At 42.5% G+C, this 18,030-nt stretch overlaps 1 protein-coding gene across 2 annotated transcripts; it reads right to left on the reverse strand.

Moving 5' to 3' along the window:
- Positions 1-11,350: 11,350 nt before the first annotated feature.
- LOC147884604 (uncharacterized) lies at positions 11,351-13,328 on the reverse strand. Of its 2 annotated transcripts, none has more exons than XM_087397954.1 (5): positions 13,272-13,328; positions 13,123-13,185; positions 12,629-12,724; positions 12,431-12,544; positions 11,351-12,276 (listed from the first exon to the last, which is right to left on the reverse strand). In XM_087397954.1, exons 1-5 carry the CDS (start codon positions 13,281-13,283, stop codon positions 11,740-11,742), a joined length of 822 nt encoding a protein of 273 aa, XP_087254080.1. In that variant the 5' UTR covers positions 13,284-13,328; the 3' UTR covers positions 11,351-11,739. The 2 variants fall into 2 exon arrangements, with proteins under 2 accessions (XP_087254080.1, XP_087254081.1); XM_087397955.1 differs by having other exon boundaries at positions 12,149-12,283.
- Positions 13,329-18,030: the final 4,702 nt, after the last annotated feature.

Genomic DNA, 18,030 nt, shown 5'->3' on the forward strand with positions numbered 1-18,030 from the left:
TGGTGCAAAAAATGTACTCAAAGTGTCTATGAAATCACTGTTTGAATCAATTGCAAAACACTCACTATATCAAGTGAAATTTGAATTGTTGGTGAAGATAGAACTGCAATATATAATCCAATCTGTTACAAGGCTTGTGGTAAATGATGCCATGCCATGCCAGGCCAAGAGGCTTTACAAGGCTTGAAAAAATGTGCACAATGTCAGAAAATAGCCAAATAGGCTTTACAATGATGGCATGTGTGTGTGTGTGTGTGTGTGTGTGTGTGTGTTATCAAATCATGTGTAATCTACCCTCTGATCTGTCAATCAATACTTTTGAACACTCTAAACTGAACTGAGGAACGTCAGGTTTCACGAAATGTGATGATGTGAAACCGCATGTGAGCGAAGGGACACTCCGAGTAGGAACTATTTAGGAATTTTTTGGCATGGCTTCGATTGGTTTCTTTGGAGTTCTCTCTGTTATGGATGATCTAATATTCTTTAAATTAGATCTAGACCAACCATCAAGCGATGTAAAAGCAATAAATAATTCCTTTTCTTTGTTTGTTTTAGGTGATGGGTTAGATGTGTCGATGTAGATGCTAATGTGCATGCAAGAAGTGGATTTGTCCCCAAGGCTCAAAGTGTGTGATACTTGCACCAAAATGTGTGCATAATATGACAAGCATATAGAACACAAAAAATTGAGCATTTTTCCTTTTTGGAGTGCCCTCAAATTCTTTTTGAATATAGAGATACGACTTAATCTAGGTGGAGGGGCGAAAGGGGTGCAAAATGATGATGTAGCAGTGATGTCGCCACTGTGTTCACATGCAGGGGTGTACCTGCGAAGAGGTGGAGCAGTGTGCTAAGGTGGCAACTATGTTTACATGTAGTGCCTATGAAGAGACTAGTGTGCTTGGCAAGAGGTCAGTGCCATGTGGTAGTGATGATGTGGCACGTTGATTGGATAAGGTGACTTGGTAGTGATGATGTGGCTCCAATACAACACTAATGACATGGCACTCCCTCTGCAATGTTGACATGGCATGGGATAAGGTGCCAAGTGGCACAATTGTGAACCAAACCTACCCAACTTCCACATGTCAAGTTAGTGACCACACCTAAGGATAAAGGAATCGAAGGATGCCACTGGAATCTTCAAAAGATTTTGTCAGGATTCATGTCATGGGTTGATTTTGCAATGTCAGGCTAGAGAGCTGTGTGAGCTTCCGAGAAGTCGAGTCGATGAAGGCTTGCTGAATTCACTATAGATGGTCGTTGAACGAGAGCCCGTTGTGTTCGTGGAGGTTTTGATGTCCGTTGTAGTTGAGGCTAGTCAAGGGAGTCCTTGCAAGAGCTTTTGGTTGTGGCAATCGATGGAGAGATTCGTTGATGGCATAGGAGGCATGGAGACATTGCTAGGTTGCGGCGCTATCATTTGGTGAGCAGATGGATTAGAGGCACTGGTGTTGGCTTTGTTGAGCAGAGACTTCATTGTTGGCCAATGCGAGGCAATTATTGGGGATAGACAATCCGTCATTCTGGCTATGAGAAGGTTGCTTGTCTCACGTCTGTTTGTAGTTGCCAATGCTAGGCAGTTATTGAGGATAACCAATCCATCATTCTGGATGTGAGAAGGTTGCTAGTATGACGTCTATTTCTAGCAAGCTAGCCATGTAGATGGTTGGAGTTTATTGGCAAAGAAGCGGGTCGTTGGGCTACTATGGGTTTGTAGAAGCCTGCCGCCATGCTGGTCGACAGCTTGGAGGTCATTTGGTTAGCTGCTGCAAGAGATTAGCTCGTTGGAGAACTGTTGTTTTGTGGAGGTTGAGGCTAGTCAACTGTGTAGGAGCTCTTGGACGTGGTCGATAGGTTGATAGGAGCTCTACGATGTGGTCGTAGGTAGCTTTCGCCTCAAGCATAGAGTCGTTCCAGTAGAAGAAAGCTGATTCTGAGTAGTCACCTTCACCTCAAGGCTGGTGTCATTGTAGTAGAAGGAAGACAGTTGTGTGTAGTTGCCTTAGAGCATAGACTCCATCTCTCTGACCTTGTAGTTTGTGTAATAGAATTCAAAGGCCTTGTAGAAGCCTACATTGGGTGAGTCGCCAATGAAGGAATCTCTCAAATCTCTTAAGAGAAGGATAATAGTCTCTCTCTCTGTCCCTATAAATCTAAGTTATGAAAGTTGTTTACCTCGCAAGTCTCTCACAGTCTAAATAAATGCATGTACAAAAATTTTCTTGGAATGAACAAAAATTTTCTTTCATCAATAGAATGAAAGGATGGAAGCTCAATCTCTCAATCACTCTTGATCTATCACACTCTGTCACACTCTAGGATCGCAATGCCTCAGTGGAAGGCAAGGGAGCTCTGATACCATGACAAAATATGAAGAAGGGAGAGGAGAAGAGTGGAGATGAGAAGAGAGGGCACAACTAGAGAGCACACCACAAATGACTAACTATACACTAGATTTAGTTGAAAATGTAGAATATATACAAACCCTTTTAGGGTTAGGATTAGGGTATCTAACCCTTTCCTTTATTCCACTCTATTGGGTTAGTGCTATGCACATTTCTAACACATGATGTTGAGATGGTTTCTCAACACCCACGACTTTCCCACATGAATTTAGGCAACAAGAAATAGAAGATGAGGACCCAAATGCCCTTGTGACAAAAGAGGCATTACTACATGATAAAGAAGAAAGATAAGAAATAGGGCATGCCATTATCATCGTCTCAATTCACACGAGATTCAATAGTGAAAGCATCTACGATTAACTGTTGTCAATGAAAGTGTTGTCAATTTGTTGATTGTCAATTGCTATCCAATTTGTGTATAGAGTATTGGGGCCAAAGTTTGCAGGCCTACACCAATTATGTGTATGACACTCTTGGGGTTGCTTGTCAAAAAGATGACAGTGGGAAGTTCACTTATGTCTCTTCATTAAGCAATATTCAAGTTTGTTGTAGAGCATGGTATGAAATGTATGGCATTCCAAAAACACCATTTTATCGATATATTTGAAATAGGTATATGGAGATGGATGCATGGCAATAAAGGAATCATACGGAGAGGTTGGGACCATAAAGGAATGGGCAAAGCCATAATCTAAGATCCATGGATAATAATTCTGAGTTGCCACAAAAAAGTATACTTTTAGATGGATTGAGGGGAACACAATTGGCGATATTGGATGCATACAAGCAGGTTGATATTCTATATGAGGTTAACATGCAATTGAAGCACTTGGGTTGCTAAAAAAGGTCATTTTCACATTCAATCACATATGGAACTTAGAATTCAAGCATGTAGCTTTTGTAAAAACAAGTGAATTCTCTAAGTGTGGTTCATGTAGTGCAATCAAGGCTAGCTTGCGATGATGACCGACAAAGTGTCAAATCTATAACATAATAAGTTAATGGAAGATAGAAGAAAGCACGTGTTACAACAAAGAAGTTGTAGAAATTTGTACTCACATGGAGTAGGTTTCCTTAGACATACTTGTGCATTATCCACGATAAGATGGACCAAAAGAAGAAAGCCATCCCTAGATTACGCAATCAATCAAAAGACATAGACAAGTCCTGTCAGCTCCTAGTGGCTTTGACAGTAGGCATGATAACACATGAACATGGTCAAGGATATTAGTGTCACATTTCTTTATCTTTGTGGTCTTCAGATCCTAACATCACAATTAGTTCATTGGCTTTGTGTGCTTAATCTTGAAAGAGTTGATAACCGTGCACTTGGAAATTTGGTACATTATGGAATGCCAAGGTTTAACAATGCTCTACTAAATGCACTAATATCCAAGAGAAACATTAGATGCTCACCATGTCTCCAATGGTATGCAACAATTGCATGTTGGAGTGGGGGTTGGTGCATCTGAAGACCTTGTTCTTGGAATTTCTAGTTAAGAAAATCCTTACAAGAAACTACCCGAGCAACTATTAGTTGCACTTGGATAATTGTGGTTCTGAAAAGATTTTCAAGTTGGTCCAAGTCCAATTGGGCTTCTTGATGGTTAACCATACACATGAGGATATTGATGAAATTTTTAGTATAGTTTCAGAGAGGTTGAGAACTAGCCAAACATTGACATTTGCACATCTCATGGATACATTTAGACAATGTGAGGGGTCTTCTCTAGCACCATTTCTCATAACAAAAGTCCCTAATTTCAAGAGCTATGTTGATGGATGCCTATAAGATGGGAAATATGCCTTAGTGGAACACTCAAAGCCTCTCCAATTTTGATTCTGTATGTCAAATGCAGTTCTTATCATGCAATATAAAGTACATGCATGGTCATTAGATTGGCAATCAAGTGAAGGTGGCATTGAATTGTGGAAGAGACATCCAAATGGTCATCCAATGCTGCTAAATGGAGAGCCATGCTACTTATCAATGTTTGAGTATGTGAAGGACCACTCATATGTGATAGTTGGTGTCAAGGAGTACATATGCTTTTGGGATAATTGACCACACTTCAAGGGGCTAGAAGCATTTTTTACAAAGTTTTATCAGCCAATACGGAAGTATTGGAAGAACATGATCGATGAACTTGATAAACCAAACAATAATGTAGAGGGCACATATGTGAGGTTTTGCCAAACACACAAGGTATCCATTGCGTAGATGCAACAACAAAAAAAATGATGAGTTTCAGGGTTTTGAAAATTTGAATGATCCTTATTTTAGACCTCAAAGGAAAAAGCAAAAAACAATCATTCAACCCGATGGTTGACTAAAAAAAGGACACTTTCTTTTAATCCGACCAACAAAGACAATTTACCCAATTTGGTCAGGTCTTGCTCAAATTTATGTACAGAACGATAATAAATTTGAGAATTTTAGGAAGGTGTTTTTTTTTTGGTGAAAAAATTACTTTATATATAGATTCACAAGAGATTTATATAATGATGCTCCATACACCCTTTGTGTTCAACAAAGAACCAAAAAGAGAATATCTTTTGGCTAAAGATCTATAACTATACCTGAGGCAGCTAGCAAAAGTATCCTGAAAACTTTAGGAGCTTCTTCTTTAATAGGAAAGAGAAGGGCGATGTCCTCCATTGTATTGAATGCAATAAGCGCTCTCTCTCTCTTTGTCTCTCAATAAGTTATTTTGCCTCTTGGAGGTGGATCTTCCTCCATTGTATTGAATGCAAAAAACGCTCTCTCTCTCTCTCTCTCTCTCTCTCAATAAGTATGAACACCTTATTCGATAAACTGGGAGTATCTCAATAATTTGGGAATTTTGGAGGTGTTGCAATTATGTTGTGTTTAATGTTTTCAACTCAATTTATCCCTAGCTTTGGCCATGTGTCCAAAACTCAGAGAGAGAGAGAGATACATACATACATACATACATACATATATATATATATATATATATATATATATTATAGGTATGTATGTGTACTTTTTTTATTAGAACCAATGTTTTTAAGCTAACATGCGCATGTTCATGCACACACACACACATGCTCAACCCCAGAGGCAATGGGCAAGGAGGAGCAACACACAAAAATACATACATGTATACATTCTTGAGGGGGGCTAGAGTTGTTGGGGGGGGGGGGGGGGGGAAGCTCAAGGTGAGAATAGAGTGGGATGTGGGGGCCCACACCCACGCATGCATGTGCATGCACACAAAAACATATAGAGAGATACATGCAAATGCACACACAAATATACATACAGGGGGAAGAGAGGGGTGGCATATATATGTATAGGTGTAATGTAAACACACACCCACACCCACACATAGTATACACCCCTTGTAATGTGGGTAGGTTTCACCCTTTTCCTTGAGATAACAAATCCACCCCCCCCCCCTCTCTCTCTCTCTCTCTCTCTCTCTCTGTGTGTTCATGCACACACACACGCTCAACCCTAGAGGCAATGGGCAAGGAGGAGCAACACACAAAAATACATACATGTACACATTCTTGAGGGGGGCTAGAGTTGTTTTCTTTTTTGGGGGGGGGGGGAAGCTCAAGGTTGAGAATAGAGTGGGATGTGGGGGCCCACACCCATGCATGCATGTGCATGCACACAAAAACATATAGAGAGATACATGCAAATGCACACACAAATATACATACAGGGGGAAGAGAGGGGTGGCATATATATGTATAGGTGTAATGTAGACACACACCCACACCCGCACCCACACATAGTATACACCCCTTGTAATGTGGGTAGGTTTCACCCTTATCCTTGAGATAACATATCCACCCCCCCCCCCCCCTTCTCTCTCTCTCTCTCTCTCTCGCGTCTTTGCCTTCTCCTCTTGGACTGTGTTGTATTTGGAAAGCCATCTCATTAAAATATCCATTAAGCGAAACACAAATGGCATACAAATACGAAAAGCCTATCTCTCTAAATTAGAGATTCACTCTCTATACATCACCTATAGTATTCCATAAACCTATAAAGGGACCCTACTTCTTCGTTAAAAAAAGAGGAGAGCATTAGTTTTCTAAGTTTGAATTGAATTAACATCATTGATTGATTAAGTAAGGCCATAAATTAAGAGCTATTATTTTAAGTTTAATATAATCAACTTGATTATCAAAATTCAATTACTCAAAATTCAATTACTTTTGCAAAGAGGTTTAGCAAAGTCAAGAAGAGAGAGAGAGATTTTAAAAGACACATTCTTTCTCTTTGATTTATTTTATAAAGGTAGAGAGGAAAAGAAATGCCACGTAACATCAAGTCTTTGTTGATATCTAAGGGAATCAAATCTAATCAGAGATCCAGCTTTCCCTCCCTCCCTCCGTCTCTCTCTCTTTCTCTCTCTCTCTCTCTCTCTCTCTCTCTCTGTCTCTCGTTTTTTGGACTTTCCCTTTGTGATTATTTCACCTCATTGTGGATTTCTTGATAGTTAGTCATTCAATTTGAATCATCCCCCAATGAATTAAAATAATTTCTTACAAGTTTTTCTTTAATTTCTTTAATTTATGTATATGTAAGTGAATATAAGCATGCATTTATTTACTTCTATTCTTTTATTGGGGAAGAGGTACCATGAGGTAGCCAAAGGGGAGAGAGAGTCATATGTCACCCTAGGTTTGAGAGTTTGTGTGTGTGTGTGCATCTCTTCTAAGTTTGAGTGTATGGCGTGTTGAGGGGAATATTCACAAGAGAGAATTTGTTTGTGTAAGAGAGAGAGAGAGAGAGAGCGCGCGCGCGAGAGAGAATCTATAACAAGGATGTGTGCATGTATGTGTGTGTAAGTGTCCCATGTTTGAGTGTCCGTGTGTGCATACATTTGAGTAAGGCACCCAAGGGAGAGCGAGAACATGAGAATATGTGATGGTGGAGAGAGAAATATTATATGTGCACTAAGAGAGAGAGAGAGAGAGAGCGCTCGTGATAGTCAACCCGGAGGCAGAAGTGTCCTTCAAAAAGAAGGATATTTTCACCCAGTGATCAAGAGTGAGCTGCCTAATCTAGAAGAATCTCTAATCGCGACATTTACACAAGTTTCTATCTCATATAAGAGTTCAGTAGCAGACCATACCCGAAGCAAGAGTATCATTCAACGTAAAGGACCGCTACGCTAGGTCTATCAGAGAGAAGACTTCCCAGAAGCTTTGACAAGTCTTTCCAAAAAGACTCTCCAGAAGCTTGACACGACTGTATGGTGGGAAGGTCATCCGGTCATCAAGGGAACCAGGCACACCAAGCAAGGGAGACCATGCACCCACAAAATGTTGGATGGCCGGACGAATCAAGTCCGTCCATACAGACCTTGACACAAAGAGAGAGGAAACAGTCCACAGCATTGCTGACATCTAGAGAATGACAACCTCAGAATGAATGGAGCTGGAGATGTTATCTGCTTGACTAGGCTGCGCAGATGCACAAGAAGACCTGAACAAACTTCTGCGCCCTAATGACAGCCATTGGCATGACAGCAGAGAAATAACAAATATGCTGAGGCTAGCTTCTGCCCTAAAAGGGGGTTACAGGATGCCTTCCCACATTCAATGGATTTAGATTTGGTGTATTGCATGCACAAGTCAAATCCAATAGATCTTGCGATACAAATTCATTCAAGTAGTGTGGCTTATCCTAGACACGTATGAAATGTAAGGAAAGCTTAACTAAAGGAGTAGATTTCATCCCCTCACATGATTATCTTGACCCAGTAGTTTTCATGTCCCATTGCTCCATTTGTGTTCACTTTAAGTTTTAATTAGGTTTCAATGGTTAGTTAGGGGGGGAGAGAAAGAGTGAGAGGGAGGGTGTGTGGGGGGAAGGGGGGGGTGCACATGCACACACGTGCCCACATACACACAAGGGGCTGGTTCAATAAGTAGATCACTGGTAGGTGTCCATGCACCTTGGCACTGATGTGAGACTCGATCAGGTGAACCAGTGATAAATGTAACAACTGTGAAGAACAAATAAGCAGGAGGTATTTTGGTTCCATGTTCTCTCTTCATGAGCGTCAATTGTTGAGTTCTGTGCACTAAATTAGCATAGTTGTCTCAAAAATTTCGTAAGTAGTTGCTAGCATTGTTCTCCCTGTATGCATCTCTAGTTCCGTCCATCATGTCAGTCTTGCAGAAGATGCATCTGAGATATGCACACTGCCTGAAAGTCTGCTTCAAGACAAGCCTAATAGTTTTGAGCTTATGTTGGAGCAGGATCTTTTGGCCTAGAGATGGCAGGTTGGCAGCACATCTAAGTAAAATTAATTTCATTAGTCAACAATTGACAAATTTTGGAGAAACGCTGCAGGATGAAAATGTTAAACTTGACAGGAGGGAAATTCTGAAATACCATGGACAAACTGCACAAGATCTGGTCATCCTGTAAAAGACGTGTCTGTAGAATGCAAAGGCACATGACGCATAGTTTGCCACAATATCAAACACATCTCTGGGTGTGTCAAGCAGAGTAAGCTATGGATAAATCAACCGTCAGGATGGTCGTCCATGTGCCACCTCAGATCACTAGCAGGTGGCCATGCAGCATGCTTGAAACATTGGGTGGTGAATTTAACACTTAAAAGAATCAGCAGAGATTTTCATTCCATCATTCCTATATACTTCTCATGAGAGAGAATATCAACCAGAGAGTCTCTTTGAGAAATCTTTTTGATAGTTGTGAGGGTGTATGCCTCACCCTCCATAAGTGGAGATAGACCTTATGTGGGAAATAAGCATACGTTTATCGCCCCTTTTGGAGAAGGGAGGACTTTTGGAAAAGGGGGAAGAAAGGAGCAGGGTGGCTAGGTCCCACACGACCCAGACACTTTTGGTGCCAACAGCCATGCAAGGCTCCTCCTTGCTAACGAATGCAGACATCTGGCAATTCGCAGGTGGTGATCTTTGGACCGTGGACTGTGTGAGCATTGGAGACTTGGACCGTGTGTGAACATAAGAGAGCATTCCCGCGTAGTAAAGGAGATCTCAGAGAAAACAAAGGCGTCAAAACAGCAGCGCAATGAGGGAACACTACATCATAGCTTCCGCCTATCTTTGCGATTTTGATGCTCATGTCCCAAGATTTTTGGATGCAACCAACCTTCCCATTTGCTGCGATCTCCCAAAACTCGAGGATAAGCGAATTCGACGCTTATTTCTCCTCAAAATTCTCATGTTAGCGAGAGCTCCACAAAATATGGTGCAAAGTCCTGAAAGTACTATTTTTGGTTAATCGCAACGTTCGGACCGATCTCGCTCTCGCTACTGTGGGAATGCTCTTTAAGGCAAACAGAGGCACTGCAATCAAAGAGCACACAACTGCCAGACAGGAATACTGAGCTGAACATCATGATTGATTGTTCTTAAGAAATGTACTGCTTGACAGGAGGTAATGGCCCATGACAGCGTTCTAACCCTCTGCCAGGGGAGCCTCTGAACTGAATGTTGAGGGCCATGCCTGTCCACAGCTGGCGGTTGTTTGTGGTGTGGTGGCCTGATCTGGAGGGCAGGTGGTTGAAGGCAGTTCAGCCGTGTACCCCATGGGGGCAGGGCGTGTAACATGGAGATAGTCCAGTGCATTGCGTACACTCACAGCCTTCATCTGGATATTGTGTGTTTAATGATTGAGAATGAGGGGCATGCAGATGAGTTTTGACTTGTTGATCAGCTTATATGCAATACATGCAGGACAAGAACAGCAAGGAGAACATGCAAATAAAGAAGGGAACCAAGTAGCTATTGTTGGCACCCAAAGCTGCCTAGCTTCACTCGTGTGGCCTTACCACCCAGCTCCTCTGTGTCTTGTTCTCTGAAAGCAAATGACAGGTGCTGAGAGAGGGCGCCTTCACCGGTATATATTAGTCCTCCCAATTATTCAATTTGTATGTGGGATAATCCCACTTAGCCTTGCCACATGTCATATGTCCATTTCCCATATTAGGCAAGCATGCTATTGCATTACATATAAGTTTAAACTAAGGGCCTTAGCACATGGGTGGGGCTAACATGGGTTTAGGATGGGAATCTTTTTGTCATCATCACGATGGATTCAAAGTGGGAGTAGCCACTTTTTTTTCTGTCCTGAACCATGGCCTCTAGACCCTGGCAACCAGAATGGGTTCCCCTTTTTGAGAGATTCCAAGACATGGGAGGATGACAAGTGTCCTTGTCCCCACATGGCCCCCACCTCCTAAACACATGAAATGATGCCATGTGTACTCTTCCACCTAAACCCATCCCTAGTTCTTTTTTTGTTAGCACATGGTGGGATGGGAATAGGATAGAAATATGCATGGGACCACTTGGGACCGCCTTTTCCCATTCCCATCCTATTTCTTCCCATGTGCTAAGCCCCTAAGAGATCGGAAGGCATCTAATGTGCAATGCTCCTTTAATCAAGAAGACCTCATTGCACTCTTCAATGCCTTTGGTTCCTTCCTACTTAAAAAGAGCCTTCACTCAACAATTACAACAAAGAAATGCCGAGGCATACAAAAGGGCCTTGACAAAGCGAAGGATAAGTGAAATCTAGCTTGTTATGCAAAGAAGTTTGTATTAAAGAGGCAAACTTGAAGCAATAACGGTAAGACCAAACTAAGAAATCGGAAGGCGTCTGATGTGGTATTCTCCTTTATTCAAGAATATACACCCTCGCACATGTCATTGCACTATTCAATACGCTCGCTCCCTTCCTACTTAAAAGGACCCTTCACTCAACAACCTCGACAAAAAGATGCTGAAGCACATAAAAGCGCCTTGACAAAGTAAAGGATGAGTGAAATCGAGCTGGTTATACAAGGATCTTTGTGTGAAAGAACTTTGAAGGCAAAGTTGAAGGAATAAGTAAAAGACAAAGGTAAGCAATCACTAAACAATCGACAAAGCATCATAAATATAAAAAGAAAGAATTAAACCTTTAAACAATAAAAGCGTAGACTGGTCAATAGAAGTAAACACGATCATCCTACAGATAGATGGTTGACCGGGAACATACATTTTACAAAGCTATATTCATAGCCTTGTATTATTATCTCTACCATCTCCTTCAGGCTAGTTGATACAGAGTGCAATGGAAACGTAGCTGGTTGGTCTTTGGCAGTGGCTGAAGTCGATTGCTGGACGGAAGTTTCAAACGTGGCCACGGAAAACATTGTTGAGGTTGGCGTACAACCACTGTCATTTTCCCCTTTTGGTTCGAATCATGACTCTGGATTCTAGCAACATTCGTAGAACTGCGAATTGTCAAAGAAATAGCCAATGGAAGCACTCTGACATTGTCTGATACATTACACCTAATTTAGTGCTGCCCGCTGGAGAAAGTGGCTCCGCAATTACTGCCACTCATTCGCCTGGGGGTTTGGGCTTCAGTAAGTAAACCTTCCAATTTCCTTCTGGCTACGTTACGATTACCACTCTCCAATGGACGTCTTGTGTCACCCTTCAAAATGCTGCATCTTTTGGGAGTTGCAAACGAAGAAATTTTGCTTTCCCCGGGGAGCGTATCCTGCATAGCTGACCTTCTGGGCAAAGTTGACGGTGACAGCTGTATACGAAGCACCCTCCTGGGCAAAGTTGATGGTGACGGGATTGATGTCGGCATACCGCAAACGTTCTGCCTTTGCGCAAGCACTCTGAGGGGAAGCCTTGTGGAAAGGAAGGATGCATTCTTTTCATTGATCTGATATTTCGACGAGACGGCGTCTGGGCAACCGATGGATTTACAGGGACACGTACAAGGGGTGGTGAGAGGAGGTGGGATAACGCCGGGATCTCTTTCAGGGTTTGAATACTTGGAACATTGTGTCTTCACCCTGGATGGTGTACTGAACACAGTCTGCACGCTAAAGATCATATAAGTTTTGAGATGAGAAGTTCAACGTCATCCCTAACAACTTTTGAAAATACTGGAAGTATGCGACGGTTGATTTCTGTTGAAGAAGATGATTGAAGAATCCGAACATTTCAAGCAATGCTAGGCCGGGATGTACCTTGACCGGGGTGGAGCAGCTCGCTACCAGGATCCTGCGAGCCGCATTGGGGTGCCTAGAAGCTTGCTGCCTTTCCGACTCGTTTGAGCACTCCTTTTGCTCATCATTCGTGAGCTATACAGAGAAGACGCAGTTAAGTAGAGAGCGAACCGAAAATCAAGCGACATGGAATTTTGACAAGAAATGCGAAGAACTTGCCTGCGGCCGAGGCGAGAATGCTGCGAATTTGAAGGGAGACGAGGCTCCGGGTTTTGCACGTCTGCGACTGGGCTTGACGAGCACCCGTCTGGGTTGCTGCAGAAATCAACCGATTCTCCAGCCTCATCAACGACTCCATGAATTCCCACAGCCGAACAGAACTCAACCCGTTCAGCTCTACCACATCAAGAACTTCATCGATTTCCAGACACCAGACTACAACCCGCAGAAATCAATCGAGAGATTCATCAAATTTCACACACACGACCACAACCCAAGAAATCCACCGATTCTTCCTCCACCCACAATAAGCGTCAGCAATTTGTCTATTCCACCTTGCCGGAATCAATCATCGATCGTTTACCCTCAATCCACAGAAATCAACCGATTCTCCACCCACACGCAACTCCACTTTCCACACAAGCATCACAAACCAAACGAAAACTCTCAGTTGCAGACCAGAAATTGGAAACGAGCTTTGCAGATAAATTTACCCAGCTGCTGCGTCGATCATGCCTTGCTCGAGTGCCATCCTCATTCTGAAGCGTTCCACTGATCTGCGAAAACATACATATCCTGCACTTGATCAATCTATCAAATGATGGAGATATGATGAGGAGGATAGCATGAATCAACAAGCGACCTTGAGGAGCATTTTCTTGAATTCAGACGATGAGGAGACGCAAGCTCAATTTTAAAAAAAAGAGCCGTTTTAGTTGTTCAAGAGGACTTCAAGCAACATCTATGACACCGTGGTCCTCAAGCAAGACTAAGTTGTCCAGAGCCGCCCATGCCCGCCCATCGTGCATTGAATGCATCTGGGCCATGGACTAGATGCGGGCAGGCAATCTTGCCCATCCATGATCTGTGGGCGGTGTCCATGGTGTGCAAGTCTGTAAACACCCTAATTTGGATTCGTTTTGTAAAAGTATTCAATGCTCCCCCCCCTCTCTCTTTCATGATTCGTTTCGTAAAAGTATTCACGCATGATTCTCAGAGTAAAGGATCAGTCGCACATGAGATTGTTAGAGCTGAGTTGGGAGCACCACCAGTGGTAGTAGAAGCACTGCCATAGAGTAAAGAATCGATCGCACATGAGATTGTTAGAGCTAAGTTAGGAGCAGCACCAGTAGTAGTAGAAGCAATGCCATTCTTAGAGAGGATTTGGCAGCTAGCAGTATCCCCATTTGAGCAGTATCCCCATTTGCAACTTACATCCTCTAGAGAGTTGGCAGCCAAAGGGGATGCTGAGTGTTGGTTTCCCAAATGAGCGTATGGTTGAGCCTGCATAGCAAGCAAACTGATAGACTCCCACCATTCGATTATAGCTTGGATTGCCCCACCCTGGGTCTCAGCCGTTTAGAGCTGAATCGGGTGACGAGGATGGATATATTGAGACTGGGTACTGAGAGGACTTGGGTTAGGGGACACGGATTTTGCAGTATCAAAGTCATTTCTTACACCTGTCAGCGGATGACTACAGATCTCATCACACCAGCTACAGATAGAGACTCACAGATGGACATAGCAATGGATAAGCCAGCTTTGTGGGAGAGAGCCTGGGACCGAGGAGCATTACAAATGCAGTTGCCTCATTTACTACGATATCCGAGGGAGGTATCATTGCTTGTTTTGGGCCATTGCGACAGGTTATGGAGTTTGAGGATAAGAGACGTCTGGGTCTATTATTGCTAAGGATTCAGCATTGCTGATCAACGGCCATCTTGAGAGAGAGCAGACCTCTATCACTCCATCTAACTAGAGATCTGTCATTGATTTCTTCGGAGTAGCCCCTCCACAAGCTATCGTGCCACCTACACCAGCAACAACCTCTACACCGACACCCCTCAATGGCCACAACCACCATTCTCTTCAGACGGGATCGCTTTGGATAGATCACTAGCACTTGGTGTCCCCGACTACCCGAGCCACGCCCTAGGCACCCTTCCATGGACAAATTCGAGCCATCATTGCGCGACATCGAAGGCATCTGCCGAGACGTCTTGATCTCTTTGGCCTACATAGCGTCGTGATGGATATATTGGGATGAGAGGGAGAGAGCAATATCTCTAAAAGTTTGTATTTATAGAGTTTTTCATTTCATTTCTACCCCTATTAGAATAGAGTTGACTTTAGTATTGTTTTTTTCTCTTTCACTAATGAGACTTCATTAGTTATTACATATGTATTGATTTTGGTCTCATAGGCCAGTTTGGCCTCTTCTAGACGTTTAATCTCTCTCTCTCTCTCTCTCTCTCTCTCTCTCTCTCTCTCTCTCTCTCTCTCTCTCTCTCTCACTTCAAGCAACATCTATGGGTGCCTTCATACCGTGGTCTGCAAGAAAGACGGATGTCCTATCACTAATTTGGATGCGTTTTGTATAAGTATTCAATGCTCCCCCCTCCCCCCCCCCCCTCTCTCTCTTTCTTTCATGATTTGTTTCGTAAAAGTATTCATGCATGATTTGGAGAGTAAAGGATCGGTCGCACATGAGATTGTTAGAGCTGAGTTAGGAGCAGCACTAGTGGTAGTAGAAGCAATGCCATTCTTAGAGAGGATTTGGTAGCTAGTAGTATCCCCGTTTGCAACTTACATCCTCTAGAGAGTTGGCAGCCAAAGGGGATGATGAGCGTTGGTTTCCCAAATGAGCGTATGGTTGAGCCTGCATGGCAGGCAAACCGATAGACTCCTGCTGTTCGATTATAGCTCATGAATCTTAGCCATTTAGAGCTAAATTGGGTGACAAGGATGGACATATTGACACTGGGTACTGAGAGGACTTGGGTTAGAGGACACAGATTTTGCAGTATCAGAGTCATTTCTTACACCTGTCAGCGGATGACTACGGACCTCATCGCACCAACTACAGATAGAGACTCGCTTATGGACACATGTGGATGCATAGCAATGGATAAGCGAGCTTTGTGGGAGAGAGCCTGAGACCGAGGAGCATTACATATGCAGATGCCTCGTTTACTATGATATCCGAGGGAGGTATCATTGCTTGTTCAAAAAGGGTTTTGGGCCATTCTGACAGTGGACAGGTTATGGAGTTTGAGGATAAGAGACATCTGGGTCTAATTCTTGCTAGAGATTCAGCATCGCCGATCAACGGCCATCTTGAGCCTTTATCACTCCATCTAACTAGAGATCTATCATTGATTTCTTCTGAGTAGCCCCTCCACAAGCTATCGTGCCACCTACACCAATAACAACCTACCCCTCAATGGCCACAACCACCATTCTCTTCAGACGGGATCACTTTGGATAGAGCACTAGCACTTGGTGTCCCCGACTACCCCAGGCACCCTTTCCATGGACAAATTTGGGCCATTATTGCGCGACATCATAGGCATCTGCCGAGACGTCCTGATCTCTTTGGCCTACATAGCATCGTGATGGATATACTGGGATGAGAGGGAGAGAGCAATATTGTATTTATAGAGTTTTTCTCTTCATTTCATTTCTACCCCTATTAGAATGAGTTGATTTTAGTATTGTTTTTTTATCTTTAACTGATGAGACTTCATTAGTTATTACAGATGTATTGATTTTGGTCTCATAGGCCACTTTGGCCTCTTCTAGATGTTCTCTCTCTCTCTCTCTCTCTCTCTCTCTCTCTCTCTCTCTCTCTCTCTCTCTCTCTCTCTCTCGCTAGCCCAATGGCAGTTGGTGCAACTGGGAACTTGCATGTTGCTAGGCATCAAGAGTTCCTCGCGGGGATGCAATTTTTTTTTCGTGCTTCTACCTAATCGACAAGGCTCCTCAATGCCAAGTAGTGGTGTGGAGAAGCCCTCTTAGATAGGTGATTGGTCTGCAATGTGTGGGATAGCGAGAGTAGCCAGCCACAATTGACACATATCTCGCATCCGACCCCTACAGGCCACCCAACTTTCTTTTACCCAAGTTGTCCACAACCATGTTCTTTATTTGTCCACCCAGGAAGGCAACCCTTCACATATCATGTGAACCCAACCTATGATTCTCATCAAGCCATTTGTTGAATTTTTTGTTGTTGTTGCTTCTTTCCTTGATCAATACTCTTTTGTAAAAAAGTTTTTTCTTTGTATTGCTTCTCGGAGCACTCAAAATTTGAAAGAGACACCCATGGTGAATCTTTCATTTTGTAAGAGAGTGAATTTTGAGCTAATGCCAAGCATGCCTATTCATGTGTTTGTCAGGCTTTAGATCTCAAAAGCACCAATCTCAGACCATCATTAACCTAATAATTAAAGCATTACCTTTTACATTTGCATGGAAGTTTAGGTCATGATGGAGCCTATATCATGTCTCATGTCCATGAATTTTTTTATTCTTTAAAAAAAGAAGATAAAATGCTAGGATTCAGAATGACTTTCAAATTACTAACGGGTGCATGCTCCATGACAGAAAGAGACTCAATAAAATATAGGATTTGATTAATAATTGAATGTAATGACTTAATATGTCATGTAATCTGACTACGAATCATTGCAATAAATTTCGATGCACGTAGCCTACATAGGCTCTCCTTAACAGAAAAGACACATGGCCTACCTACCCACCCTAGTTTCTATAGAGCGTCTAGTTAGGCTTTATGCTTTTACCTTATTTCAACATTGTATCATGTGATTATAGCCAACATCGTCCCACTCAGGCTTTTGAGATAAAGTTGAATGTGCTTGCATGATGGGATTTATATCCACCAACTCCTTTCCCTGTTCTTGATAGTAAACAAATTCAATTGTACAACAACCAAATAATCATTGATACCTATAGTGTTTATCAATTGGATGGTGGCATGCAATCCAAAACATTTATCTTTCTTGCACCGCATTTCCCATTGCATCCTTGTCCAAGTCAATCCTCACTTTTGCTCAGCTAGGAGCCTAATTGCTCTCATGATTGTGTTACATAATGTTACAAACCATTCGATTTGATTGCTTAAACAAGCTAGTTGAGGATTTATGAAACTTACTATGTACTAGCTTCAATCATTGCTGAAATTTTAGTGATTCCATTCATAAAATGGAGGGCCTAATCTCAATATTTAGATGCATCCAAATAGCAATATACTACATCATGAACATTTAAGGAATCAGAATTCAATCTCGATATGCAACAATTTTCAAAATACCTTGGTGGAAGACTAGAGAGCAAGATCACCTTGGCCTCATCATCTTCAACTCGTACTCCAAGTGCTTGAAGCTGCTTTACAATGGACTATATCTTCATGAGATGTGTCACCCAATGAATCTCCATCTCCCATCTAGATCCCAAAGGGTTTCTATTTGACCATGAAGTCCTAACACTTGAACCAAACAAAGCTTTCAAGATATTCCAATTTTGTGGTGGTGTTTTAGAAATGTCTACATAATGAAAATAAATGCTCGCCAAAAAAACATGTCCTGATGATGGCTAGC

This window comes from Dipteris shenzhenensis, chromosome 26 (assembly GCF_047967505.1).
Source record: "Dipteris shenzhenensis isolate YYH24624 ecotype China chromosome 26, Dip_SZ_1.0, whole genome shotgun sequence".
NCBI classification, from domain to species: Eukaryota; Viridiplantae; Streptophyta; class Polypodiopsida; order Gleicheniales; family Dipteridaceae; genus Dipteris; species Dipteris shenzhenensis.

What these genes read in the sequence shown, in the direction of transcription:
- LOC147884604 (XM_087397954.1), bottom strand. An exon ending in ATGATCGACGCAGCAGCTGG is followed by an intron (nt 12,725 to 13,122) that starts GTAAATTTATCT and finishes TGATTTCTGCAG; the next exon opens with CAACCCAGACGGGTGCTCGT. An exon ending in GCTGCTCCACCCCGGTCAAG is followed by an intron (nt 12,277 to 12,430) that starts GTACATCCCGGC and finishes TTTAGCGTGCAG; the next exon opens with ACTGTGTTCAGTACACCATC.